Genomic DNA, 22,282 nt, shown 5'->3' on the forward strand with positions numbered 1-22,282 from the left:
ACAAAGTTGGCTAGTAAAACTGATTCTGACATGTAAATAAATAAAAAAAAAGAAAGAAAAAAAACTGTAAAACAAATTCACCAGTGAATATGAACTACTTGAATTTTACCACTAGATGTCAGTGTTTGATCACTGCATCAACCGGGCTGCTGTGGGAGCTTAAACCAGGATTGGAACAGGAAGGTTATATATATTCATTTATTAGGCTTATATATATAGATATATATCTATAGATATATATAAGCTAGTTTTGATGCGTAGCCCGTATCTTGTATAGCCTATATGTGCTTTTTAAACTTAAATTCCGCATTTTCTTATGTATTGTGAAAGATAAAGTTCATAGAAGTAACTTTTTTTTTCCTTTATAGCAACTCCATCACCTGTAGAGTCGCTATTTATCCACACTCTTGGCCGGGCAGATCCTGAGCGCGGTGCGCCTGGACAGGGGCCCCGGGGGCCGCTGCCTGCTTCCCCCTCTCCGATCAGAGCTCACTCAGAAAGATATCCATGCAGGGGATGACGACCCACCGCTAGTGGAGGGAAGAGGAGGAGGGCCTTGCCTTGAAGCTGAGGGGGAACTTAAGAGGGGAGGAGGAGGAGGAGGAGGAGAGGAAGGATTGATATAACCAGAGCGGCTTTCGATGGGCAGCCCAATTTTCTCTCGCTCCAAGAGTTTGAGCTGAGACCGATAGACGGGGAGCGGGCTTTCCATTCATCTCGGCCAGAGAACGTTTTTCTTGCGCGGATCCGTTCAACTTTTCTTTTTACTTTTCCTGTTTTGTTTGTCTTTCATTCACGTGCCCCTTCTTATCCCGTTACTCCTGTAATCCAATACAAGCCGTCATAACCAAGAGACTCCGCGGTGTCTCCCAGTGGGAAAGTTGAGAGTTTAAAAGGACGCGTCCAGATCCTGACACTTCTTCCTCCTCCTCTTCCTCCTCTTCCTCCTGCAAGACCTGCAGCGCGCTGCGGGATTCCGAGCCGAAACCCCGCGAGTCATTCGATGCAACAGTACGTGTATGAGAAAGCGATGGCCCAAGAGACGAGGAACGGCGGAAGCTCCACGTTAAACAACAACAACGGCGTGGACAACAAGAAGAAGAAGCTGCTCGTGGCGCTCGACGTCTTCTGCCTCCTGCTCGGTAAGTTTGCACGAACTTTACCCCCCCCCCCCCCCCCCCCTCCATCGCTGCCTCTGGGCAACAAGAGTTCGCGTTGACAGCGACTTTCATGCACACACACACAAAAAGATGGAACACCTCCAGAAATGGAGACCCCCCCTTCCACCCATCCCGCGCGCTTTCTGAAGGCGTAATCGTTTCCAAAGTTGCTGTTTTTTGTTGCCAGCCGTCTGCGAGCGCGAGACAAGTTATTAATCGGCAGCAGCATCCCCTTATCGTCCCGCTCCATCATGGCACTGCAAGCGAGGGAAAACCGACACTGACGCCTTTCTCTCTCTAAAGGACAAACACACATTATTATTTTTTACATCCAGAAATCTATTGAAAACATTGAGCTCTTTCAGACTGAAAGGAAAAAAAAAACTTTGTGTTACTGGCAGGTGGATTTTTTGTTTTGTTTTTGTTTTTGTTTTTTTGGACTGTGGAGATGAGGGGGGGCGGGGGGGGGGGGGGGGGGGGGGGGGGCTTCTCAGCTGAGACAGCTGCAGATGAAATGCCCTGTCATCGCCTAATATAGTGATCATTTCAAAGCATTGGCTGTACTCTGTGTCTCCCTCAGGAGCCTGTCAGCATGGGGCCCCGGCCCGAGGGTAAGGGGGCAAAGATCAGAGATGCACCAGCCATTTGCCCCCCCTGATCTGTTCTGATTGGTTGAATAGTGTAAAATCTACTTCTGAACTTGGTTTTGAGTTCAGTGCAGATGGCTTTGCTTTGACGCAAAATTGAGGATAATCTTGTTTTTCTCTTGTGGTTTGATCACTTTGAACCAAAGCCCATTTGTTTGTCTATTAGGTGTTACAGCCCTTAGACTTAAAACCATTCGGTCAAATCCAGCAAAGTTGAAAAAACAAACAGGAATCAGAAAAGCCGGATCGGTAAAACTCTCTTCCAACTTGCCCTCATTTACTGCCCTCAAAAATAGCCAGTCCACTCCCCTGCCCCTGTTTCCACCCCTCCCAATCCATCTTCCATGGCTCGCCCCGGTTACCCTGTTCGTGTGAACTTTAACCCACAGGGGTGCCTCCCAGCTAGAGACGTCCTCACTCAGAGATGAGCGGTCGACGGAAAAAGTCTGACCGCTGTTGGTATTGATTTACAGCTGACGAACTGTCCCAGAGCGAGAGGCGAGGCCGGTGGTGTGAACTTGTTTGTGTGATGTCCAGTTTGTGCACTCAGCCCCAACTTGGTATTCAGTGGGTGTCCCGTCAAGATTCTGGACTCACTTGGTGTGTGTGTGTGTGTGTGTGTGTGTGTGTGTGTGTGTGTGTGTGTGGGGGTGTGTGTGTGTGTGTGTGTGTGTGTGTTTCTTTGATAGCTGCTTTGTTTTCGGCTGCTGTCACTGTTGCCTGGTCCTTTCAGTTTTCAGTCCCCTTCGTCTCCCCTCGTTTCTTTTCTCCTCTTTTTTTTGTTTTGGAGGGGATTATGGGAGTTGAGCTTAACTTCTCCACATTCTCTCCCAGAAACCTTGCGAATCTCTGATCAGCTGCTCCCCCCTACGCCCCCGCTTACTCCAGAATTACTTTCCTTCTCACTCTCTGTCCAGAGGAATAATTTCTTGAGCAGGTGCTGGGGCCGAGGAATGCCTCTCCGACCCGCTGTATGACTGAGTGGGCTTCAGAGGAAGCAGGTGGGAGTCCCGGCGACAGCGCCACCAGATCAGAGAATCTGACTTTGCTGCACAGAAGCAAATCTTTATTTTATATTTTACCAGCCGGCCCGCTACAAATGGTGCATATTAACTCCATGTTCCCCTCTAAAACGCTCCAGAGTGACAGCGGATCTGCCAAACAGATGCAGAGTTTTCCATTTACATCGGCTTGCCTGTTAAAGAACCCCCCAGACAGAGATACGGCGTTTCATCTGCGCTCGTATAAATGTGGAAGAGCTTCGAGCACATGTGGAGCGAATTTCCTGCACAAACCAACTTCCTTTACTGGTTCATCTAAAGTCAGACACACACACACACACGTGCACGCAGGCATGCACCCATACAAATGTATGCCTGTAAACACACGCTCATGTAAACACACAATTGCAAATGGGCGCACAAATTCTCCTTTGTCATGCTAAACACAAGTCTGGCTCTCGGGTGATTATTGGTTGGCCCACTTTAGCGGTTAAGGGGGTGTGTGGGTGGGTGTAGGGGCCGGAGGGAAGGGGGTAAAAAAGAACAGAAGGGAGGGTGGGGGTTATCAGGCGCTCTGAATGAGGAGTGAGGAATGCGGGTGTGCAGGGGGCTCAGATGCAGGCCTGGTGTTGTTGAGCAGCTTTTGTCCGCCGCGTATCAGGAAAAGGTTGCGTTCTTCTCGCGTGCATTGATGCACCATTAGCTTTAATTAGTCAACACCAAGCCAGCTGCGGTCCACACATTCAAAGTGTGGGTAGTGTCATCTTTCAGCCAAGCCGACCATCACGTAACCTCAGGCTCTAGTGAGTCTGTTTCGCATATATGATAATTCTGGTCGTCCGTAATACACAAGGGAAATAAGGATCAAGACAACTTCATTTATGGTGCTGTGAAAGAAGAGGTTTCTTTTGCTGTGTTTTTTTGTTTTTTATACATTTTGGTTACTTGTAATTCAGACCATCAAACAACTTTTAATATCAAGCTAAGATAAATTGAGTAAAAACAATAATGACCTTAAATTATAATGGGCAAAGGCTATCCACATCAAACTGGCTTGTTGCCCTTGTCAAATCGTTAATTAGCGGAGATTAACTTTTTTTTTTTTCCCAGCTGAGTTCGGCTTTTGTTGCCACATCCCAGCTTTAATCACTGCCAGGCCTGTGTGAAGAAGTTGTTTAAACATAACCTGCCTGACAACATTAAGGAGGCTAAGGCGCCCCAATCTAAAAGCATGTAAGACACATGGGAAGCAAATCCACTGACATTTACTAGTCCAGGAAAACGTTAGTCTCTTTCTTTTAGGGCTTTTCGGCTCCAGAGAGCCACAGCGAGAGTATTTATCCAAAAACGTAGAGAACATCGACCGGTGAAGAACCGGTGAAGAAAAAAGTGGATTCACAATGATGCAATTGGTAGTTTTGTTCCTTTTTATCAACAATGGATATATGGATGGATATTAAACATGTAAGTTTGACAACAATAACAAAAAAAAAACTGAGAGAAAAACAATGCTTCTTCCAAGCACTGTAATAGAGGCTGAGATTACGTATGCAATGGGAAAACATGAAGCCAAATTCTCCTCAAAACCCAGCTGCTGAAAACCAGAGTCACCGCTTATGATCCCTGGCAGCTGAGCCTGAGCTGTATGTGCTGATTTCACTCTGGCTCCTCTTCCAGCCCCTTACAGAGCAGGCACCATGCGTTTTCACTATAAATAATACGCAGACTGCCGAGTTTTGCTCGCTCGCGTTTGGCGACGCGCTGTCCGCTGGAGCCTCCGGCAGGGCAGTTTCGCAACATGTTTATTGTGAAAACGCTCGGCGAAAGCGGCGGCCACCCGAGCTCTCAGGAAACCGTGCTCTCTAAGTGTAGGCTGCACTTAAACACTGATTAAGTTTTACACAATGCAAAGGAAAATACAGTATTGTGTGGCTGCGCGTTCGCATGTGTGCAGACGTGGTTCCTCGCTCCAGGTCATGTCCGACCACTTTGGATTGCTGCTCGGTCTTGTGGCTCGCATTTAAGGCTCTTTCTGTGTCTTAAAAACGCCACAAGCATTTCGAATCCATTATCTGAAGTTCTGTGATCTATAAAGCATTAAGAGGAATCCATTTCAACACTGGCCCCTGAAACACTAACCTTATATCTCTACCTTTAACAGCAGTTAGTCACCGAGTCCTGTCATTAAAGCTGGAGACTTAACAGGCCTATTTCCATTTTATTGAGAAATTCTGGGCAAATGTTTTCCAGAATTTCTCAAATTCCTCTTTTGCCCAGAGAGACTTGCTGCGGTATCTGGGGGAGTGAATGAACCGGGGGGCACAGGAAGTGTGTGTGTGTGACTTGGAGCTCAGGAAAGGGTGGGAAACGGAAAGGTAGTGTAGGTCGGAGGAAGGTGTGGTTGTGAAATGATATTTTTTTTCTTTTTCTCCTCTCACAATCAGTTTCCAGCCTCACCTCCCCTCCCTCTGTCACTCCATCCTCAAGAGAGCCTTTAATCATAAATAAGAAAGGGGGTGGAAAAGAACAATTTAGGTAAATGCATGTTTATGCTTTCCATTTTTATTTCACAAGCTCTAGAAAATAAGTCTCATTTGAATTAGAGGATTGTGTGGCACTTCCTAGAAACCCGGCTTTCAGAGAGCAGGAGATAACTACTATTTGCCAAGTGTCTTCAAGCAAACTGTAATCAAACAGAAAGTGGGAGGTCCGTGTACACAAACCCAAATATAGGCTCCTATCCAAAACTGCTGACCTTAATCTAAGGGCAAATATGTTTAGAGCTGCATGAGCCTGCAGGGACCAAAAAGAAGTTTTCTTGCTTATATAGTCGATTCACAGAGACCGTTTTATCCCAGAAAAGGGACGATAGTCGTCAGAACCGATCATTTTTGACAAATAGCTACTTACTTATTCACACTATGGAGAGGCCACCGAACTCTCTCATGCCTTCTGTGTCGCTGCCTGCCAAGCTCAAAGGTAACACAGGAGACTGATTTAAATGAGATAAACAGTTTGGGCTACACCGACTCTTATACAGCAAAACTCTTTATAAGACAGTATTTTATTGTGACTTTATGTGATTGACAAATACAGAGAAGTGGACATTTAATGCTTACAAATTCTTTTTTTAAACACAGACATCTGAATTAGATGTTTATTTCTTAACACACTTGCATGCACCAACAGCTTCACAAGCTTGGTCAAACATGTAAAAACAACACAACTTTAATTTGTTCAGTCAGTGCAGTAAGGAGTAAAACAATCAATGCTAAATAAATAATAAAGAAACTGACAAACAATGATGACTGTCTTGGTCAAACGTGTAAAAAAATAATAGATAAACCATCAAACCTTTGCTTAAATTATTCATAAAGAGCAGCTGGGATTTCTAAATATAACGCTAAACAAAATGTAAACTTGATATCACTCAGAGCATACAACATAGAATTAGGCTGAATAGACCGGACATATTGTCACCGTCTAGAATTTTTTCAACAATGGGATTGGTACAGATATAGGATCGGATCTGCCATCCTATCTAAGGGTAAGATGACAGGACGTTGGGGGTTAGCACAACCCACGTATGGAGGCCTCTGTCCTCGATCTGGCCGTCGTGGGTTTGACTCCTGACATCTGCCGCATGTCTTCCCCTCTCTCTCCGTCCCCTCTTTCCTGTCAGCCTACTTTCAAACAATACAGGCCACTTGAGCAACAAAATCCTCTGAAAAAAAATACAAAACAATTACATAAAAAAAAGATGACTGCATGTGGAAAAAGTTCAAGAGTTACTCCTCCTGGTGTGATTACATAGCAGTGTGTACCTTTAGAGGATAATGTTTAGTGTCTGCCCAGTGGCTGCAGGCCAAGGTGAGGTAAGGACAAGTTAAGAAGGTGACGAGCGTCCTCTGGCAGAAGAGAATCCTCGCAGTATGAAACAAGATAAAGATCAGCAGATGTTTGTGGCAACAGTGGCTACTACTGCCCCAAGAATGGCTGGTATGCAGAGTGTGCATACTGTGCCTGAATGCGTGCGTTTGTGCGTGGTCTGACGGAGAGCAGACGGGGTAATAATGTTTCTTTAACATATTCGGCCCGTGCATGAGTTTTGAAGACCAATCCCTGGAGGAAGAGTCTGCACAGGGCTGTGATTAGAGGCGTGTGGGTGTGAGTGTGTGTATTTTGGGGGAGCATGATGTAGATTTAGAGGCTAAGAGCTGTCATTAAACGGACAGCGGGGGCCTCCAAGCCGACGCGTCTGAATATGAGTCACGTGTGTCTTACGATTATCCCGCACTCCTTGGGATTCCAGTTGGCAAGCCGGAGGCGACAGGTTGACTGGTTCTCCTTTATTCTTCGCACGGATCAGACACATTCATCTCCTTTATACTGCCAAACAATCTGTTTGCACAATAAAACTAAGACAATGGCTTGTCGTTTGCACTTTTCTGACGACGGGGCAGTAAACCATCCGTCCACACGGTTGTCTGTGATTATGTCCCTCCTGTGTAAACACCTTCTGACCGCTTATTTAGAGCGTTTTGGATTACTGGGCAGGACCCTGATGTCAGCACTAGTCCGTGCATGTGTTTCAACTCGCGTTGAAGTTTCCATAAAGTATTCTAAATGTGTGTTTTACGCAGTTTTTCTGTGTGGGCATTGAGGTAAATCACGACGTTCGCAACTGCAAAAATTTTAAAAAGTGCCATCAGGGTTTGTGTTTGCTTTTCTTGCTTCTTCTCCTCTGCATCCTTCTATCTTCCGCTATCTTGATGAGCTGAGCTCCCGAAGCATTCATCGTCCATGAGAGCTTTAGGCAGCGGACGAGGTGAAGCTGTAGGTTTCATTGCTTCTCTTTCTTCCTCGGGGGGGGCCTCCCTGCTGCTACACAGGCCCCTCTGTCTGTCACTTTCTCTTATAGCATTACAATCCTCTGTATTTTGTTTTTTTTATACTGCGTTCATCCAGAGATTGAAGGAAAGGGTTGTGGGTGAAGGGGGGAGGAAGGGTCAGGGAGATTTCACTGTTTCACAGAGAACAATGCCCCTTTTGATGCATCTCAGCGCTCTTTGTTTCATTTACAAGGACCAGTTGGCCAGTAGCAGACAGACAGAGGATGAAATGGAGGGAGAGGAGTGGGGCGGAGGTGATGGTGAATGGGATAAGGATGAGCGCGCATAAGGATCTTCTCACTGAGAACTCCAGACCAGGCCGCTCTAGTGGCGGCAGCTTAGGCCTGCCGTATTGTCGAGCAGTGCCGCTTATCTCGTGTTAATCAGGTCAACATCTTTATTGGCGCTGACCTTCTCTGAGCTGCAACCAGTGAGCCTTATCCTGTTTTCATACAGTGACGAGAACACGCCAAAGAGCACCGCCGCCACCTTAGAGGAACCCTGAGACACTTTCACACGCTGGCGGAGATTTTTACACTCGTTCTCTTTCAGATAAAGACCCATTCACCGCATTGGTCTAAAATTTGACAGGAGTGGCTATACCAAAAAAAGAAAATAAAGAAAATTACAAGAATAAAATCAGAATATTATGAGAATGAAGGGGTAAAATTAATACTTCCATCTATCCATTATCTGTTGACCCTTGTCCCAAGTGGGGTCGGAAGTTGCTGGTGCCCATCTCCAGCTGCGTTCCAGGCGAGAGGTCGGGTCACGCTGGACAGGTCGCCAGTTTGTTGCAGAAATTAATACTTTATTCTCGTATCACTCTAGTGAATGATGGCCACCAGTTATAAAATCTGTAAAAACAAAATGTCTATATTTTTCAAAGGGTCATCCAGAGCTCACTTTGCCCTGTTGATAATAAAATATCTACAGGGATTTTGAAGTTGTGCCTTTCTTCCATTATGATACAATAAGATTAAAAAGTGTTAAAAAGGTTAAGAGCTTGAAATGTTGTTTTAAAACTAACCTTGCTTTAAACTTCTCCACGGTTTTATTCTCTGCTACGTTCGTTTTGCTCCAAGATTCACTAATGTTTTCTTGCAAACTTGAGAGGCCTTCACAGAGCAGCTAGATCTATAGTGAGATTCAATTACACACAGACACAGGTGCCTCCTGAATTTTATTTAGGGGTATCAGAGTTACTAAAGAGAGTGAGCACACATGCATGACACCTTTTGATTTTTAGTTGTAAAAATATTTGCAAGAAGTGTCTCATTGCCCGCCCACGTTCCAATTATACACTAATTTCAGTTGCTCTAGCACATGAAATCCCAATACACTTATGCTGAAATTTGTGGTTGTGAATCAAAACATCCCAGCGGTATGAACACTTTCACTCTGCATATTTCTAAAACTGTCACACTGTAGCTCTAAATTTTCCACCTGTGCGTTTTAGATAAAAGGAGTCCGATTTCAAAGAGTCCAGATCCGTTTTCTCCACAGCCAGGCTTTTGTGTGAGGAGGTAATAATAGCATTATGGCAACACTAGAGGATCTCCCTGCCCGCCCATTGGCCCCTCTAGGCCCCTGGGCCCTGCTCGGGTTTCGCCTCATCGGAGTAGCTGCGTGTTCGTGCTGCACTTTAAACAGTCGGAGCTGTAACTGAGCTTCCTTAAATGCATTAATATCCTCTTCCCACACATTCAGGGAAATGTGGATGAGAGAAACAGCGGAGCAGCTCCTCATACACGCCCCCACACTAACAGCGACAGACGGCCCTGGAAGCAGCACTCAGCAGAGGCTGCCTGAACAGGTGCCTGCTGGTAGGAGTTCCTCTTGAGAGTGTCCCAACACATGCCTGTGTGCTAAAGGCATTTATTCCTATGAATAAAATCTTTCTGAGTAAGCACATGTTTCAGCCGGTGGCCTCCGGCCGTGGCATTCACTCTGACAGAGGGATTCAGTGTGTGGACAACTCTGCTGACCTCAGCCACTCCTGTGTGTCGCCGTGTGTGTGTGCTCGCATTGCGTGTGTGTGTGCGTGCATGGCTGATACACATCAGCAGCCAGTGGAAACAATAACGCGGCATCCTGAGCCAAACATCTGTACCGGCGTTTCATCGCGCATGCTCGTTCTCGTGTTTATGAGTGTAGCTTTTCCTAAACAGTGATTATGTAAATGCATGGAGCTTGGGTGGTTTTTATGGAGCCCTGGTTGTTTATTTGGATTGCAAAGACGTCGTTAAAGTCCTTTGTGGTAGACAAGTTAAAATTGAGAGAGCGAGAAGGAGAAAGAGAGAGAGGCTTTGGCGATGTTGCCCCGGTGGAACCACAGTAATTCACTTTAACAGCCACACACCCAGCCACACACTCCCACAGATAATAGGCAGTGTCACTGACATTTCTGGCCCCTGCATGTTACAGTACGGTGTCACAGCAACGCTGCAGCCCTTACTGCTGACCTGTAACTCTAGTTTTTTGTGAGCAGTTTGTCATGAAACTCAATTAAACAAAGCACGCGATTCCTCGACGGCTCTTATTCTCAAACTTACCTGAAGATAAAGGCTATGTGGGAATTTGGCACCTTGACATCCAGGTATTGATGTTGCTGGTCTCCCTTCCTGCTCACCTGCCTCCACTTTGGCAACATCCACCAACAGATGCACTTGGCAGCTCATCCGTAGTTATCTTATTCTTATCAGAAACCCTCACTGCCACTGTTTGCACACGGTGCTTATCACACCAAAACAAACATGCTTGTGTTGGCATCCACATTGCAGCTGCACCCTGATTTGCAACTTGTAGAGGCATTCAGGCCCAAGAGAACCTTACAGTTTTTTTTCCTCTCGTGTCTCTGTCACACACATATCATATAGCTACAGAATAATCTCCACCCATTCTGCTGCTTAGCAATACAGCACACTTTAATACCCAGTGCAGATTAGGTTACAGAGTGCACAAGTTGATCCACCACCGAGTGTTAAAAACATGACAGCAGTTTTCTGCAAGAGGCTTGGAACAAAGACAAATAAGGGAATTTAGCAGTTCTTTATTATTATTTTTTTCACTTTGACTTGCCTAGACAAAGTGAGCAACGGTCAAAGTGATGTGTCTGGTCGTATTTGGGGTACTACTTGTACAGTCTAAGCAACAACATATTAAATTTGGTTGCAGTCCATGGTAGTTCCACCCCTCTTCACTTCATTACGTTCACATCATCATTTCATCACTTCCTACTTGCATCCGGCTCCCATTAACTGACCATTTTGTAGATGGCATGCAAGTTAAATTTTATTGTATTTGTATGTACTGTGGCGGTAAATGATATAAAAAGAAGTACAATGTATACATTTGGATATGAAACAACAAAAACTGTAAACATGCAAAATGGCGAAAGGTGCAACAATTGCCCTGCTTTCAGGTCAGTTAGAGGGGAGAAAGGAGATCTCCCTCCTATAGTTGAGTTTAAACTTAATCAGATTTGAGCAACAGGTCTCAAGGGTCATAAGGGCACTGAGGTGGTGGAGTGGCGATAGAAAAATAACAGCGACGACAGTGACATGCGGGGACCGTCGCAACTTTATTCTGTTTTAGATTTAGCCGTTTCACCCTAACTATTTCCAGTACAATGAGCAACATGAAAGTATAGAATTGGGTTATGATTTGGCAAATGGGCTAAATGACCTGCGGTCATATCAAACAAAACACACTAAACAAAAGTAACAAGAATAAAAGGGAAACATCTGTGGCTAAGGACAGTAATTGCTTTTAAGAGTCTGATTTGGATGGCATTGGATCATTTATCATAAATCAAGCTCATTCAATCCTGAAAATGTCTATATCCAAACACTAGCAGCTCTGAAGAGGTTGCCATTCTTCACTAGAACAATTTGAGGTGCTCAAAGCTCGAACACTGACAGCCCAGCTTCATTTCATTCAGCTTGACAAGCAGCGAAAGAAACAAAAGGAAAAAGCACGGCAAAGTTTCACTGATTTATGAAGTAAGTCTATGAAGTCAAGTCCACTGTGGCCTCCGCCCTCTGTAGCCTTCCTCCACAATCCCCCACTCCTTGACAGGAGAGGTCATATGGGTGTGCTGCAGAGACAGGAGGAGGAAATCCTCCATTAGCCTGGTCCACAATACCTCTTCCTCTGGCCTGCTCCGCCTCCCATTCACCTCTCACTCACTGATGACTATAGGGCTCGGGCGCCATAATCACAATATCATTCCAGTTCATCCCCCAGAAGCCATGGAAGCACATCAAAACGTCAATAGAGAGTGATGCGCGAGTCCAGAGAGGTCAGCAGTGTGGACAGTCAGGTGTTGTTTCTACTGGGACATTAGTTCCGTGTCAGGAAGAATTAACCTCTGAAAGCGGCACAGAGCGCTAGTTGGCATTAGAATGGCTATTGTTTCCTCTTCTATCATAAATCTCTAAATAATAGAGACCTCCAGATCTTTCTTCAACAAAAAAAAGGGCATAAAAAGTAATGAAGATGTCTTTAAATCAAAAGCCAAAGGTCTCATCGAGGTAGGCACATGCTCTTACTCTCTGCTGGTTCCAGCAATAGAACCTGTAACCTACTCTACTAAATTTAACCCCAAAGCCAATCAAAAAGGAGGCCCTGCTGGGTAATCCTGTCACATAAACATATGCATGCACACACACATGCACCGCTAGTAGCATACACATGCCCACAGTGTGCATACACATGCACACACATTACTATAGGCATAGTATGAGCATGTGAGCGTATTTGCAGATGGGAAATAAATGCGGCGGTTTCACACTCACACACACACTCCCACCCCTTGCGCACGCATGAAGGCCCTGCCGTGACCTCGGCAATAAAAACACTAATTCAAGCAGCCAAAGAGAAAAGCCTCCCTCTGACCTGCGGTATGTAGTGTTTAGCGGTCTGCAGTGGTTCTCCTCATGGGATGAAGGAGAGAAATGCATGTTGGAATCTGATAAGACAAATAGAACTTTTCCCAAACCCAATAAGCCACCCACTTTGGATCGTCACTTTCTGGCCTTCCCCCCTTTCTACCTCTAGGACCTCTGCCGATTTTTATTGGCTCTGATTATTCTCAGGCGCCTGCTTTTGGCGTTTGAAAGCACCTCGGTGGCTCGGTAACTTGTAAGGCTCATTTGCTCCAACAAGCGCCGCCTGTACAAGATCTCCCGACAAAGTGAAACAGAACAACACAAGTAAATGGGTTGAGAAATCGGTTTCCTCTTTGGGCTCAGTGGAACCACAACTGGACTTCACCCTTTCTTTAAGGATTCCAAAAATGTGAATCATTCCTAAACGTCCCTGACTAAAATACGGAGGCAGTAAAGTCGATGCCTTCTTAATTCAGTGATGGACCACAAGCCTTTGCCAACAGGCCTGCCCACTTCTTTCTCTTGTTTCTTTCTCTTTCCCTCAGACACTCCCCCATCTCTCGATCTTCCTCTGTTTGGGTCGACAGGACCCTCTGAAGGTCACTTGTCCTTCATTCTTCTGCCGAAAAAGAGGTCATATTTCATCAAACCACTACAAACAGATGATTCAGGATCTGTGAGGTTCTGTTTAAACATTATAAGCTTCCTTACTTGTCTTAGGTCACACTTTTGCTGTCTTGATGTGGTATAAATTCAGATTAGTTGGCTCCCCAGGGGAGGTGAAGCCCATAGGTGATTTGAGTGGAATTAAGACCAAGCGCCAAACTGTCCTACCTTTAAATTATCATCACATTTTCAATTGGATGATTATTTGAAGAGCATTTCATAATTATTCACACAGAAAACGAATGTAGGAGGTTCTTCCTGTGGAAAACGTGTACCTAGAAGAGAACACGTGAAGAACTTCTGGTCAAAACTGTTTTATTTATTCTTACACTGCTTTACTTTTTTTGTTAGTACTTGTTTCCAGCAGGAAGACCACCTCCTATCTCCAATTTGTGTGTAAATAATAATCTTATTTGAAAATAACCATGATATTCGCATTTTACAACAGTTTAAAGGTGCATAAAAATAAAATAAACATTGCATAAACTGATTTGACTATTTTGAGGCTGTAGTTGTTTAGGTTCAGTTTGGTCACGTTAACCATTCGCTTTGTAGTTTCGGACCAACTAATCTGGACCCAAACTAAATGGAATCGTCGAGAGCGTTAAATACTGAAGGCATAAATTGTTTTGTAGCCTGTTAACAGATCCTTGTGTCAGAAACCCGCATGTCAGCTGTGACAGAGTCAACGATGTTCATGGACGGACTGTGGAATGAGGAGAATGTCCACAGAACAGGTTGTTTTATTCTCAGGGTGGGGGGAATAAAACAGCCTGGCATCTCAGGGTTGGGTAGCGTACACACAGGGAGCCTTTCACTAATTATCAATAGAGAGTGTCGTGATGGTCGGCCACTCAGTCTCACTTTACTCTTTCAGTTGTTCGGCCCGTCAAAGGTTCCCATGGTGTTCTGCAAGCGGCGAAGCCTTCACTTGGTTGCCGTGTATGTGCTCGCGTCTGAATGTTTGCGACCTTTTCTTCACTTCTGCTTATTTGCATGTCAATCCCCCCTCCAGAAGATGGCCAGGGTCCAGAGAAAGAAAATCCTTCGAGATCTCCACGTGAGAAAGTGCTGTCCCCTTTCTAAACTTCTTTTCATTAAAATAAAACCTGCATGTAAACTCAGCATATAGTTTTCATCGCTTTGTTTACGGTATTATTTGTGGCACTGAGCCACAAGACACACATGAAGATACAACTCATATCTGGTGGAGAACCAGCCGGTCTAAAGTCCTGCCCTGCTTTGGTCTGCCTGTGATTCTGTGCTCACCTCAAGCTAACCCTGCCTGATGTGTGGACAGCTTGGTTCTCAGACACCACCTAAGCCTGGCTCTGCCCTGTGTGGGCCCACCAGCAAGCTTACTGCAACCCTCTGCTGCATACTGTTTATGCAGGTGTCTGGCTGAGTGACCATCCCGTCCATTTGCCCTTTGGTAACCACTGCGAAGAGAAACATTACGAACAGAGATATTTTAACTTACACTTTGACGTCCAGGTATTTCTGTTCCTTTTCTTACAAAGTCATGAGGGACAAGAAGATGAATGTTTAGCTTTGCGTCAAGGGAAATTAAAGCAGGTCGGCATTCCCGAAATCGTTGTTAGATGTGTTTATTGACTGACTGACTTTCTTTCTTGTTATAGAAATATTTTTGTTCTATTACGAGGCCTTGTCTTTGGAAGCATTTAGATTCGGAGATGAAGGAAAAGATTCATTTGCTTTTAGGAAATATACCAAGTAGTTTGCAGTGTTTAAAGAAGTTACCCAAAAACTACCACTTAAGATCTTCTTGACATCAGCATGCGCAAATTTGCCTCTAGCTAAGAGTTTGCATGTTGAATCCTGTGCATGAATTGGTTCTTTCTGGGTATTCCCAGAGAGAGCACCCAGTATTATGTCATCCAAAATCAGCCTAGAATTATGTGTTGGGTTCATGGTTGTGTGCCTCTGTGTTTTCCCCCTTTTGTGGTCAGTGGTCCGTTCCATCTGCCGTTCCACATCCACACCCAAGAACTCATTATCACTGAATTAGATTTGTTCATATCATCAGGTTTCACTTAATTTCCCTTTGGGCTTTAGCCACAGTGCAATTGACAGAGCCCACGCCTCCACTCATTGATGTGGTACACACCTGAGACAACATCTCCCCTTCTCTCCGTCGGTAGCAGAGTGTGAGTCTGGGAGCTGAGAGTAAGAAATGTGAAGTTCATCTAAGTGGTTTCTGGTCCGTGTTGTGTTTTTACAGAACAAACCAGTAACATAATCCGATCGCTGGTGTAGACGACACATGCGGTTCTTGGTCGAATTGGGTACTTTCATGATCAGATCCCTGACTTTAATTCTAATGTTTCGAAAGCCCTTGTGTGTGATCTGAACTAACCACATAGCTGTGGGCAGACACACTCTCCGGGCAGACATCGAATGTATATACTGGTGTGTCTGCGTGTGGCTCGTCGGGATGCCTTCGTGTCTTCTGCTCCCTCTGTTTTTATGAGTAGCTACGGTCACACGCATCCACGCCAAAACATGTTCTCATGCGAAAAATGTTCCAGTCTCGGGTGGGCTTGCTTTTGTTTTTCTTGGGTTTCACACTTTTTTAAATCCCTCATGGAAATCTTCTGAGGCCCAGGCCATAGTTTGTTCGGCTGTACACGTTTCGCTTTCATTGGAGACATGTTTTTTTTGTTTTGTACTAATTGGACAGGATTTTGCCTTAATGTGTCCCTTTGTGCGCGTGGTGTTGGTGCATGTCACTCCTTTTCTTTCTTAAAATTTGTTTGAAAGAGGTTTTAGATGAAAATAAGACACAATAACTCTCCAAATTAGTCTCTGAGCTGTTGGGTGGGGAAAAAAAGAGGACACATTTGTTAGCATTCTTAGTAAATACTTAAAAAGCTTGAAAATAAACTCCTCTCAAGTCTGTATTTTCCCTGGGGTTTTTTTAAACCACAGCCTTTAATTATTGTACATTATTTCATTGGATAATAAAAGAAATATCGGTTGTTAGTCAGAAGTGGCACCATTATCGTAAAATTAGTCTTACAACCCCTTTCGGCCAATAGGACTGCTTCTTCTGTAGAACTGCACAAAGTTTTGGAGAATAATGTCTAATTTCTTTATAGACTATAGCTAAGCCAGAATCCTATCTTTTCTCCTCGGGTCTTCGCAGAAACATTAAATTTATTTAACAGGCATATAAGAGAAAATAGATTTTTGTGTCTGGTGAACCATTTCTGTCGATTGCGCCACATGTTTGGATTGTTTTTAATCCCAAAAACCCAGTGATTATCTGTTTTTATCTTTCTGCCAAAGGCCAGCAACTTTGTATTTAAAATTTCCTGGTAATTCAAACGAATCGTGACACTGTGTACCCCTACAGGGTCCCCTGGGCCTTTGGAGCAGAACAAAACACAGTGATCACAGTCAAGGTGCTTTTCCAAATAGCCATCCTTTGTTTCACCTAAAACCCACCTGGAGTGTTTGTTGTCAACAAGCTCAGTCTTGGTTTTATCCAGCTACTGTATGTGATGGCGAGATAAATATGGGTTCTCATCCAGGCCTGGTGGCCAGAAGAAATCACACCGTGGCACGTCTCATTTAGACTTAAGGGAAACAGAAAGTTGTGGATTATTAACAAGACGCTCCTAGAGTATCACAAAACAGACAATAACATATCTGAAGGTGTTTTGCACATCCTCACCAGAGATACCTTGATTTCTCTCTAAAAGTCCTAGTGGACTGCAGCGCGCGCTTCAGATCATTGGCGTCTAATCAACCATTAAGTCGTGGCTCAGGTCGCGTGCCGACGAGCTTCTGTTGTCCTTATAGGTGGGTCTGTTTGTTCAGTCAGAGGGGAGTGATCCTAGAGGATCAACTTCAGCACTTAAATGGCTCGTCAACAATTGCAGCGGCAGAAAGTCCGTCGAGTCAACAGCTTTTCAAAGTGAAGCACAAACACGCATGTGAAGGTTTTATGTGTTAATGTGTGTTTTAACAGTATTCTTTTCCCAACAGCTTACAGGTAAGTGGATTTGACACTGAATAAAGTCCCTGTTAGGTGTCTCCAGAGCCAGACTTGCACAAAAGCGTGTGTGTATGTGTGAGTTCATACCTCTATCCATATGTGTGTGTGTGCGTGTGTAGCTATGCTGCCGAGCCTGGTTCTGCATCGTTCATCTGTTCGTCCATACCAGAGGGGGTTCTACTGCAGTGACTCCAGCCTGAAATACCCCTACAAGAGGAGCACCGTGCCCTCTTCAGTGCTGGTTTCTGTTGGTCTGACACTGCCCATGGTGTCCGTAAGTCCCCCCCACTGCCCCGCCCCGCCCCGGCCCCGCCTGGCCCGGCACCGACCTTTGGGCTTTTTTCTTCCTGATACCTCAAAGATCGACCGGGCGTGGAGAGCAATCGAAACAGAAACAGGGAGGGCTCGAGGCTCATGATGTAGCTGCGGAGGAGTGACGGTGCCAAAGTTTTATCAGATGCTCGTCATAAACTCCAGATTTATCCGCATACTTTGAAAAACTGTCACTTCTTAAAGCCAAGGTGTCAACCCATGGCATCCTCAAGCCCCACCCTTTTTCTGACATCCCATGATCCCCCTGGTGCCAGCATGCTCCCTGTGCTGCTCCTGTTCTGTCCTGTTTATGTCTGTGTCACTGACCTGAGGCGTTTATGCCTTTCTTTCTTCTCTCCCTCTCTTCCTGTCCTTCTCTCTCTCTCTCTCTCTCTCTCTCTCCTCCTCGGCCTCTCTCTCTCTTTCTTTGTGTCTTTTTTGTAGCTAGCCTGCCTTTCCTGATCATTGAGACTAGCACCATAAAGCCATACCAGCGCGGGTTTTACTGTTCGGACGAGTCCATCCGCTTCCCCCGAAAAGAGGGAGAGACCATTAGTGATGCCGTGCTTTGTGGTGTTGGCATTCTTTTTGGCACCGTCTCTGTAAGTCGACCCTATAACATCTCCCTTTGATTGCTGCTTCCTTCTTCTCAGACTCCTAGATTCCTCTCATGGACATGTCATCAAGCGTCTTAGCTATTTGTTACATAAAAAGAATAAGAAAAACACCCCTATACAGTGCCTTGCAGAACACCCCTATTTTTTATATTTTTAAGTCTACAAACTTCAACATATTTGGGGTTATATGTTGTGGACAAACACAAAGTAGCTCATAACTGTGGAGGGGAAGGAAAATGGTTTCGATAGTCAGAAAATTGGAACTTGTGTTTTTATTCAGACCCTCTTTACACTGATACGCCAAATAAAATTTAGAGTAAAATTCAGAGCAATGAAATAAAGCCACAAATGGCAAACTTGAAAGAAAACAAGTCAGAAGGTGCAAAACTTATTTTAAAAAACTGGGAATAAAGTCATAGCAATATGACTTTGTTCTCAAAATGTTGGATTTTATTCTCATAGTAGCTTATCACAACTTTATTCTTGTTATTTAACCTCTTGTAATTTTATTACTTAATTCTCATAATTTAATTTTATTCTATTTTATTATTATTATTATTATTATTATTATCGTATAAAAAAGTGAGACTGTGGAAGTTCAGCATCCAGCTGAACAACAATCCATAACAGCCAGAACAATGATGAGATTAATTTCCTCGTCGAAGTCAGACTAGGACTTAGAGTGCCATGAAAATGTATGCTGCTCTGTTTTGATTTCAATTCACTTCTGATTTATGCGCTACTTTGTGTTTTGCCGTGTCATAAAATTCCAATAAAACATATAAACGTATAAAACCTCTACAGGACACTGTAAATGGGTTGTACATGTATCCCACCTCCATCTCCAGTTTGTTTTTTCACCCTTTATTCTTCAACTGCTGCTTTGAGTCATTGTTTGTTTTTTTGTTGTTGTTTATTTTTCCAATGCTACCCTATTATCATGACTGGTTAAGTAGGTCAGAGGTAGTGAGATTAAAGAGTTAGGTGTTTGGGTATGTAGAAAGAAACTAAGGCGACACGGACCAAAGAGATGTTTCTGGTTCCCTTGGTGATCCACGCCGCACCTTGGTTAAATGCGATGCTTTTTCTCTCCCATGACGTCAGAGCATCTCCAGTTGCGTTTCCATTAACCGGTTGACGTTTGGAAAGAAATTCACTTAGCGGAAACACTCCAATTTAGACAAAAAAAAACCTTTTGGAGCTGGGATGAGATGGATTTTTGGTCATGTAGAAATGAGTTTATTTGACAGTGGAAACCCTTTTTTTCCGCATCACACGAGTCGTGTGATCAACAACTGGCTGTTCATACTGGTGCAAACCACCAAGTAGACGATAAGAAGTAGTTGGAGGACGTTTTTTAATGACTTATCACGCGAACAAACTTACATGTGATTTTAATTGTGTTTGTTATTTCGTGGAAACACAGCAGTTGCGAAATTGTTTGTTTCAGCGTTTCGCGGAATATTGACAAAGTTTCGCGGCATTCCTAATGGAAACACAGCTAACGATAGCCCGGAGGGTCTCACAGCATGAAGCTCTTGTTGGGGTTGCTGCGTTCATATTCGAGGAAGACGGAATAACTCCGGTGCCGTGTGAGCAAATTATGATGGGGCCAGGCGTCATGGAAACACACTCTTATCAATTAGTGCCACATGGTTGGTGTAGGTGAAGTTTACAGTCCCCAGACTTAGGGGTTCCCAGGCTCAGCCGTCGCCTCACCGGCGTCTCGCTGCGATCTCCTTAGTGGGCACACGCACATTTATATACACTGTACCACAGTACCAGCTCAGCTCTTCTGCTTATTGAAAGCAGGAGTATAAGTGTGGGCTACTTAGCCCCCCCCTCACATGTTCACATGTGGGCAAAGCTGGCGTGTCTCACACAGATGTCTTCCATTAGTGGCGTCTACTGCCATGCCAGCACCGTTCCTGCTAACAAGCTTGCGCACACACATATAGATGCACGCATGTACACAAATGCACTTGGTTTAGGAGAGCAGACTTCTCTTCGGCTCGAACCGTAGGACGTGTCTGCACCTACACAGCCAGAAACCGAGGGGATAAACCAGGAATAGTGGGGCAAGAAGAAGAAGAGGAGAGCTCTGAGCGTAAATGCTGGGAATCCAAATAAAGTAGCGTGCGCGCTTCTAATCTCCCACTCCGATCAGAGCAATTCAGTGGCACACAAAGTCCACCTTCCTGTTTGTTTCTGCTGGGTATGAGTCAGTTATCTGCCCACACGACGGCGAGGAAAAGCTGGGATATCGACTCTAAAAACTTAACAACGCAACACTCAACAGCAGGGTTCATATTCCAGTAATCTAGATTGTCTCATATTCAGCTTACAAAGAATTTCATAGGAACACAATTGTATAAACTCTCTAAAGTCATGGAAGAGAAATCAGACTTATTTGGCTGCGACATATGAAATACCAATGACAATGGACACCTTTTTGATGTCTGACTAGCAAGAATTATCATTTAGTTTGTGGATCAGAAGCACACAGAAAAGTGAAAACTGGGCACTCAAAGGGGCAGTTTAGATCAGGGGCATTTACAAGGGTCATGACATTTTACCTCCTGTAAGTAACTCTTATTGTATAAATATGGATTGTTGTATAAATCCAGATTTGCTCCAAAGAGAGGCTGAATCTGATGGCCAGCTGCCAAGACGAAACCCACACCTTCCGCTTTAAACACCTCTAATCTCAAAAACACGACGGTTTGAACAATCGGTATTTGTGAACACGTAATCTTTTGTGACATTTTCAGTGGGCGGTGACTTACGAAAACATACGAACTGCTCACAGTGCGATTAACTGCAAAGGGAGAGTCAGAGAGCCAGAGCAGCAGCTGTCTGTTGGGATACAGGTGGGCAGGTGAACATTTCCATAAGGTGAAGACCTGTTTGGAAGGAAAGAGCAGCCCGTCCGTAGGTTCCTCTGGTTGAGTGATGTCTCTGTGCTTTGAGCTTTGGCTCGGTTTGAGTCCCCCGAGAGCAGCTAAGGTTCTTTCCATGAGGCCCAGCGCTACTTAAAACCACCTGGCTAGAATACCACAGAAGTCACGGTTTGGCCTGCTGGACTTGAACTATGTAGCAGATGACATATCATAAACGCTTTTTATATCAGTCTGATTCATATACCCTCCCAGTCATAGTGATTTGTTGAACTTTGATAGTTTTTCCCCCTTCCACATCTGAGCTTTTGTCATTGTGTATCATTATGCAAAGCTCTTTCTTTCTCCCTACCTCCATCCACCCAAACTGCCTAGTGGAAAGGCAGGCCATGCTTCATATATGTGTTTTTTCTGTGTGCATCTCCTGCTGTTTGTTCTTTACATGCCGCCTACTAAATTTCACTCCCCATCCTGGAAATGAGTTTGCATTTACTTTTTTTTTTTTTTTTTTTGCACGAGTCGTACTAAAACATTAACATGTCGCAGTGTCTCGTGGTGCCTTGCATGTAAATCCATTCTCTCACTGTGGGCTTCACTCGTCTTACTGTCACAAACAAATTTGTTTCTTTTAGATTGTGATCGGAGAATGCTTCAGGATTCACCAGCTGCACGTGGGAACCAAGTCGTTTGTCGGGAATTCTTACGTGGCGGCGCTCTACAAGCAGGTCAGCTAGGGTTTTTGCTCGAATGCCACTCAACGAACTCCCATCACACACACAGCATCTTCTCGGCTGCAGGTCAGAGGTCGGATGGTAATTGTGCCACTGAGTCAGAGCAAGCTGCAGCGGTGGCGGTGCCGGAGGAAGTGAATTTACAGAAACAATGCATTTCCACGTTTGTCAGTGTGATTGTTGCTTTGCTCCTGCCTACAACATGCTCAGAACTTATAAACTCTCTCTTATAAATCGGTGAAGTGAAGTGTTTCTTGAAAGAAGCTACATGAACAATCCGGGATTCATAAATCCCTTGAAAAATTTACACCAAATCCGACTGCAGAAAAACCTAAATAACAGATTAAAAACAAAAAATATGTTTGTTGTTGATTTCATGGGTCTATCTATTAAATCATAGGTGTCAAACTCTGGCCCACGGGCCAAATTTGGCCCGCAGTGTAATT

The 22,282-nt window shown here is 44.5% G+C and overlaps 1 protein-coding gene across 2 annotated transcripts in view; it reads left to right on the forward strand.

Annotated features, from left to right (window-relative positions):
• Positions 1-605: 605 nt before the first annotated feature.
• Positions 606-22,282, forward strand: part of plpp3 (phospholipid phosphatase 3) — a 34,102-nt gene continuing 12,425 nt past the window's right edge. Inside the window, exons 1-3 of one of the 2 annotated variants that reach the window (XM_055051623.1) lie at positions 606-1,142; positions 17,399-17,553; positions 21,738-21,830. In XM_055051623.1, the coding sequence (XP_054907598.1) occupies positions 1,004-1,142; positions 17,399-17,553; positions 21,738-21,830 (387 nt within the window). In that variant the 5' untranslated portion in view covers positions 606-1,003. Of the gene's footprint in view, positions 1,143-17,398; positions 17,554-18,035; positions 18,194-21,737; positions 21,831-22,282 lie in introns of both variants that reach the window. The other variant, XM_055051613.1, reaches the window with a different exon arrangement.

Source organism: Poeciliopsis prolifica, unplaced genomic scaffold, assembly GCF_027474105.1.
Source record: "Poeciliopsis prolifica strain line A6 unplaced genomic scaffold, Auburn_PproV2 SCAFFOLD002, whole genome shotgun sequence".
Classification (NCBI taxonomy): Eukaryota; Metazoa; Chordata; class Actinopteri; order Cyprinodontiformes; family Poeciliidae; genus Poeciliopsis; species Poeciliopsis prolifica.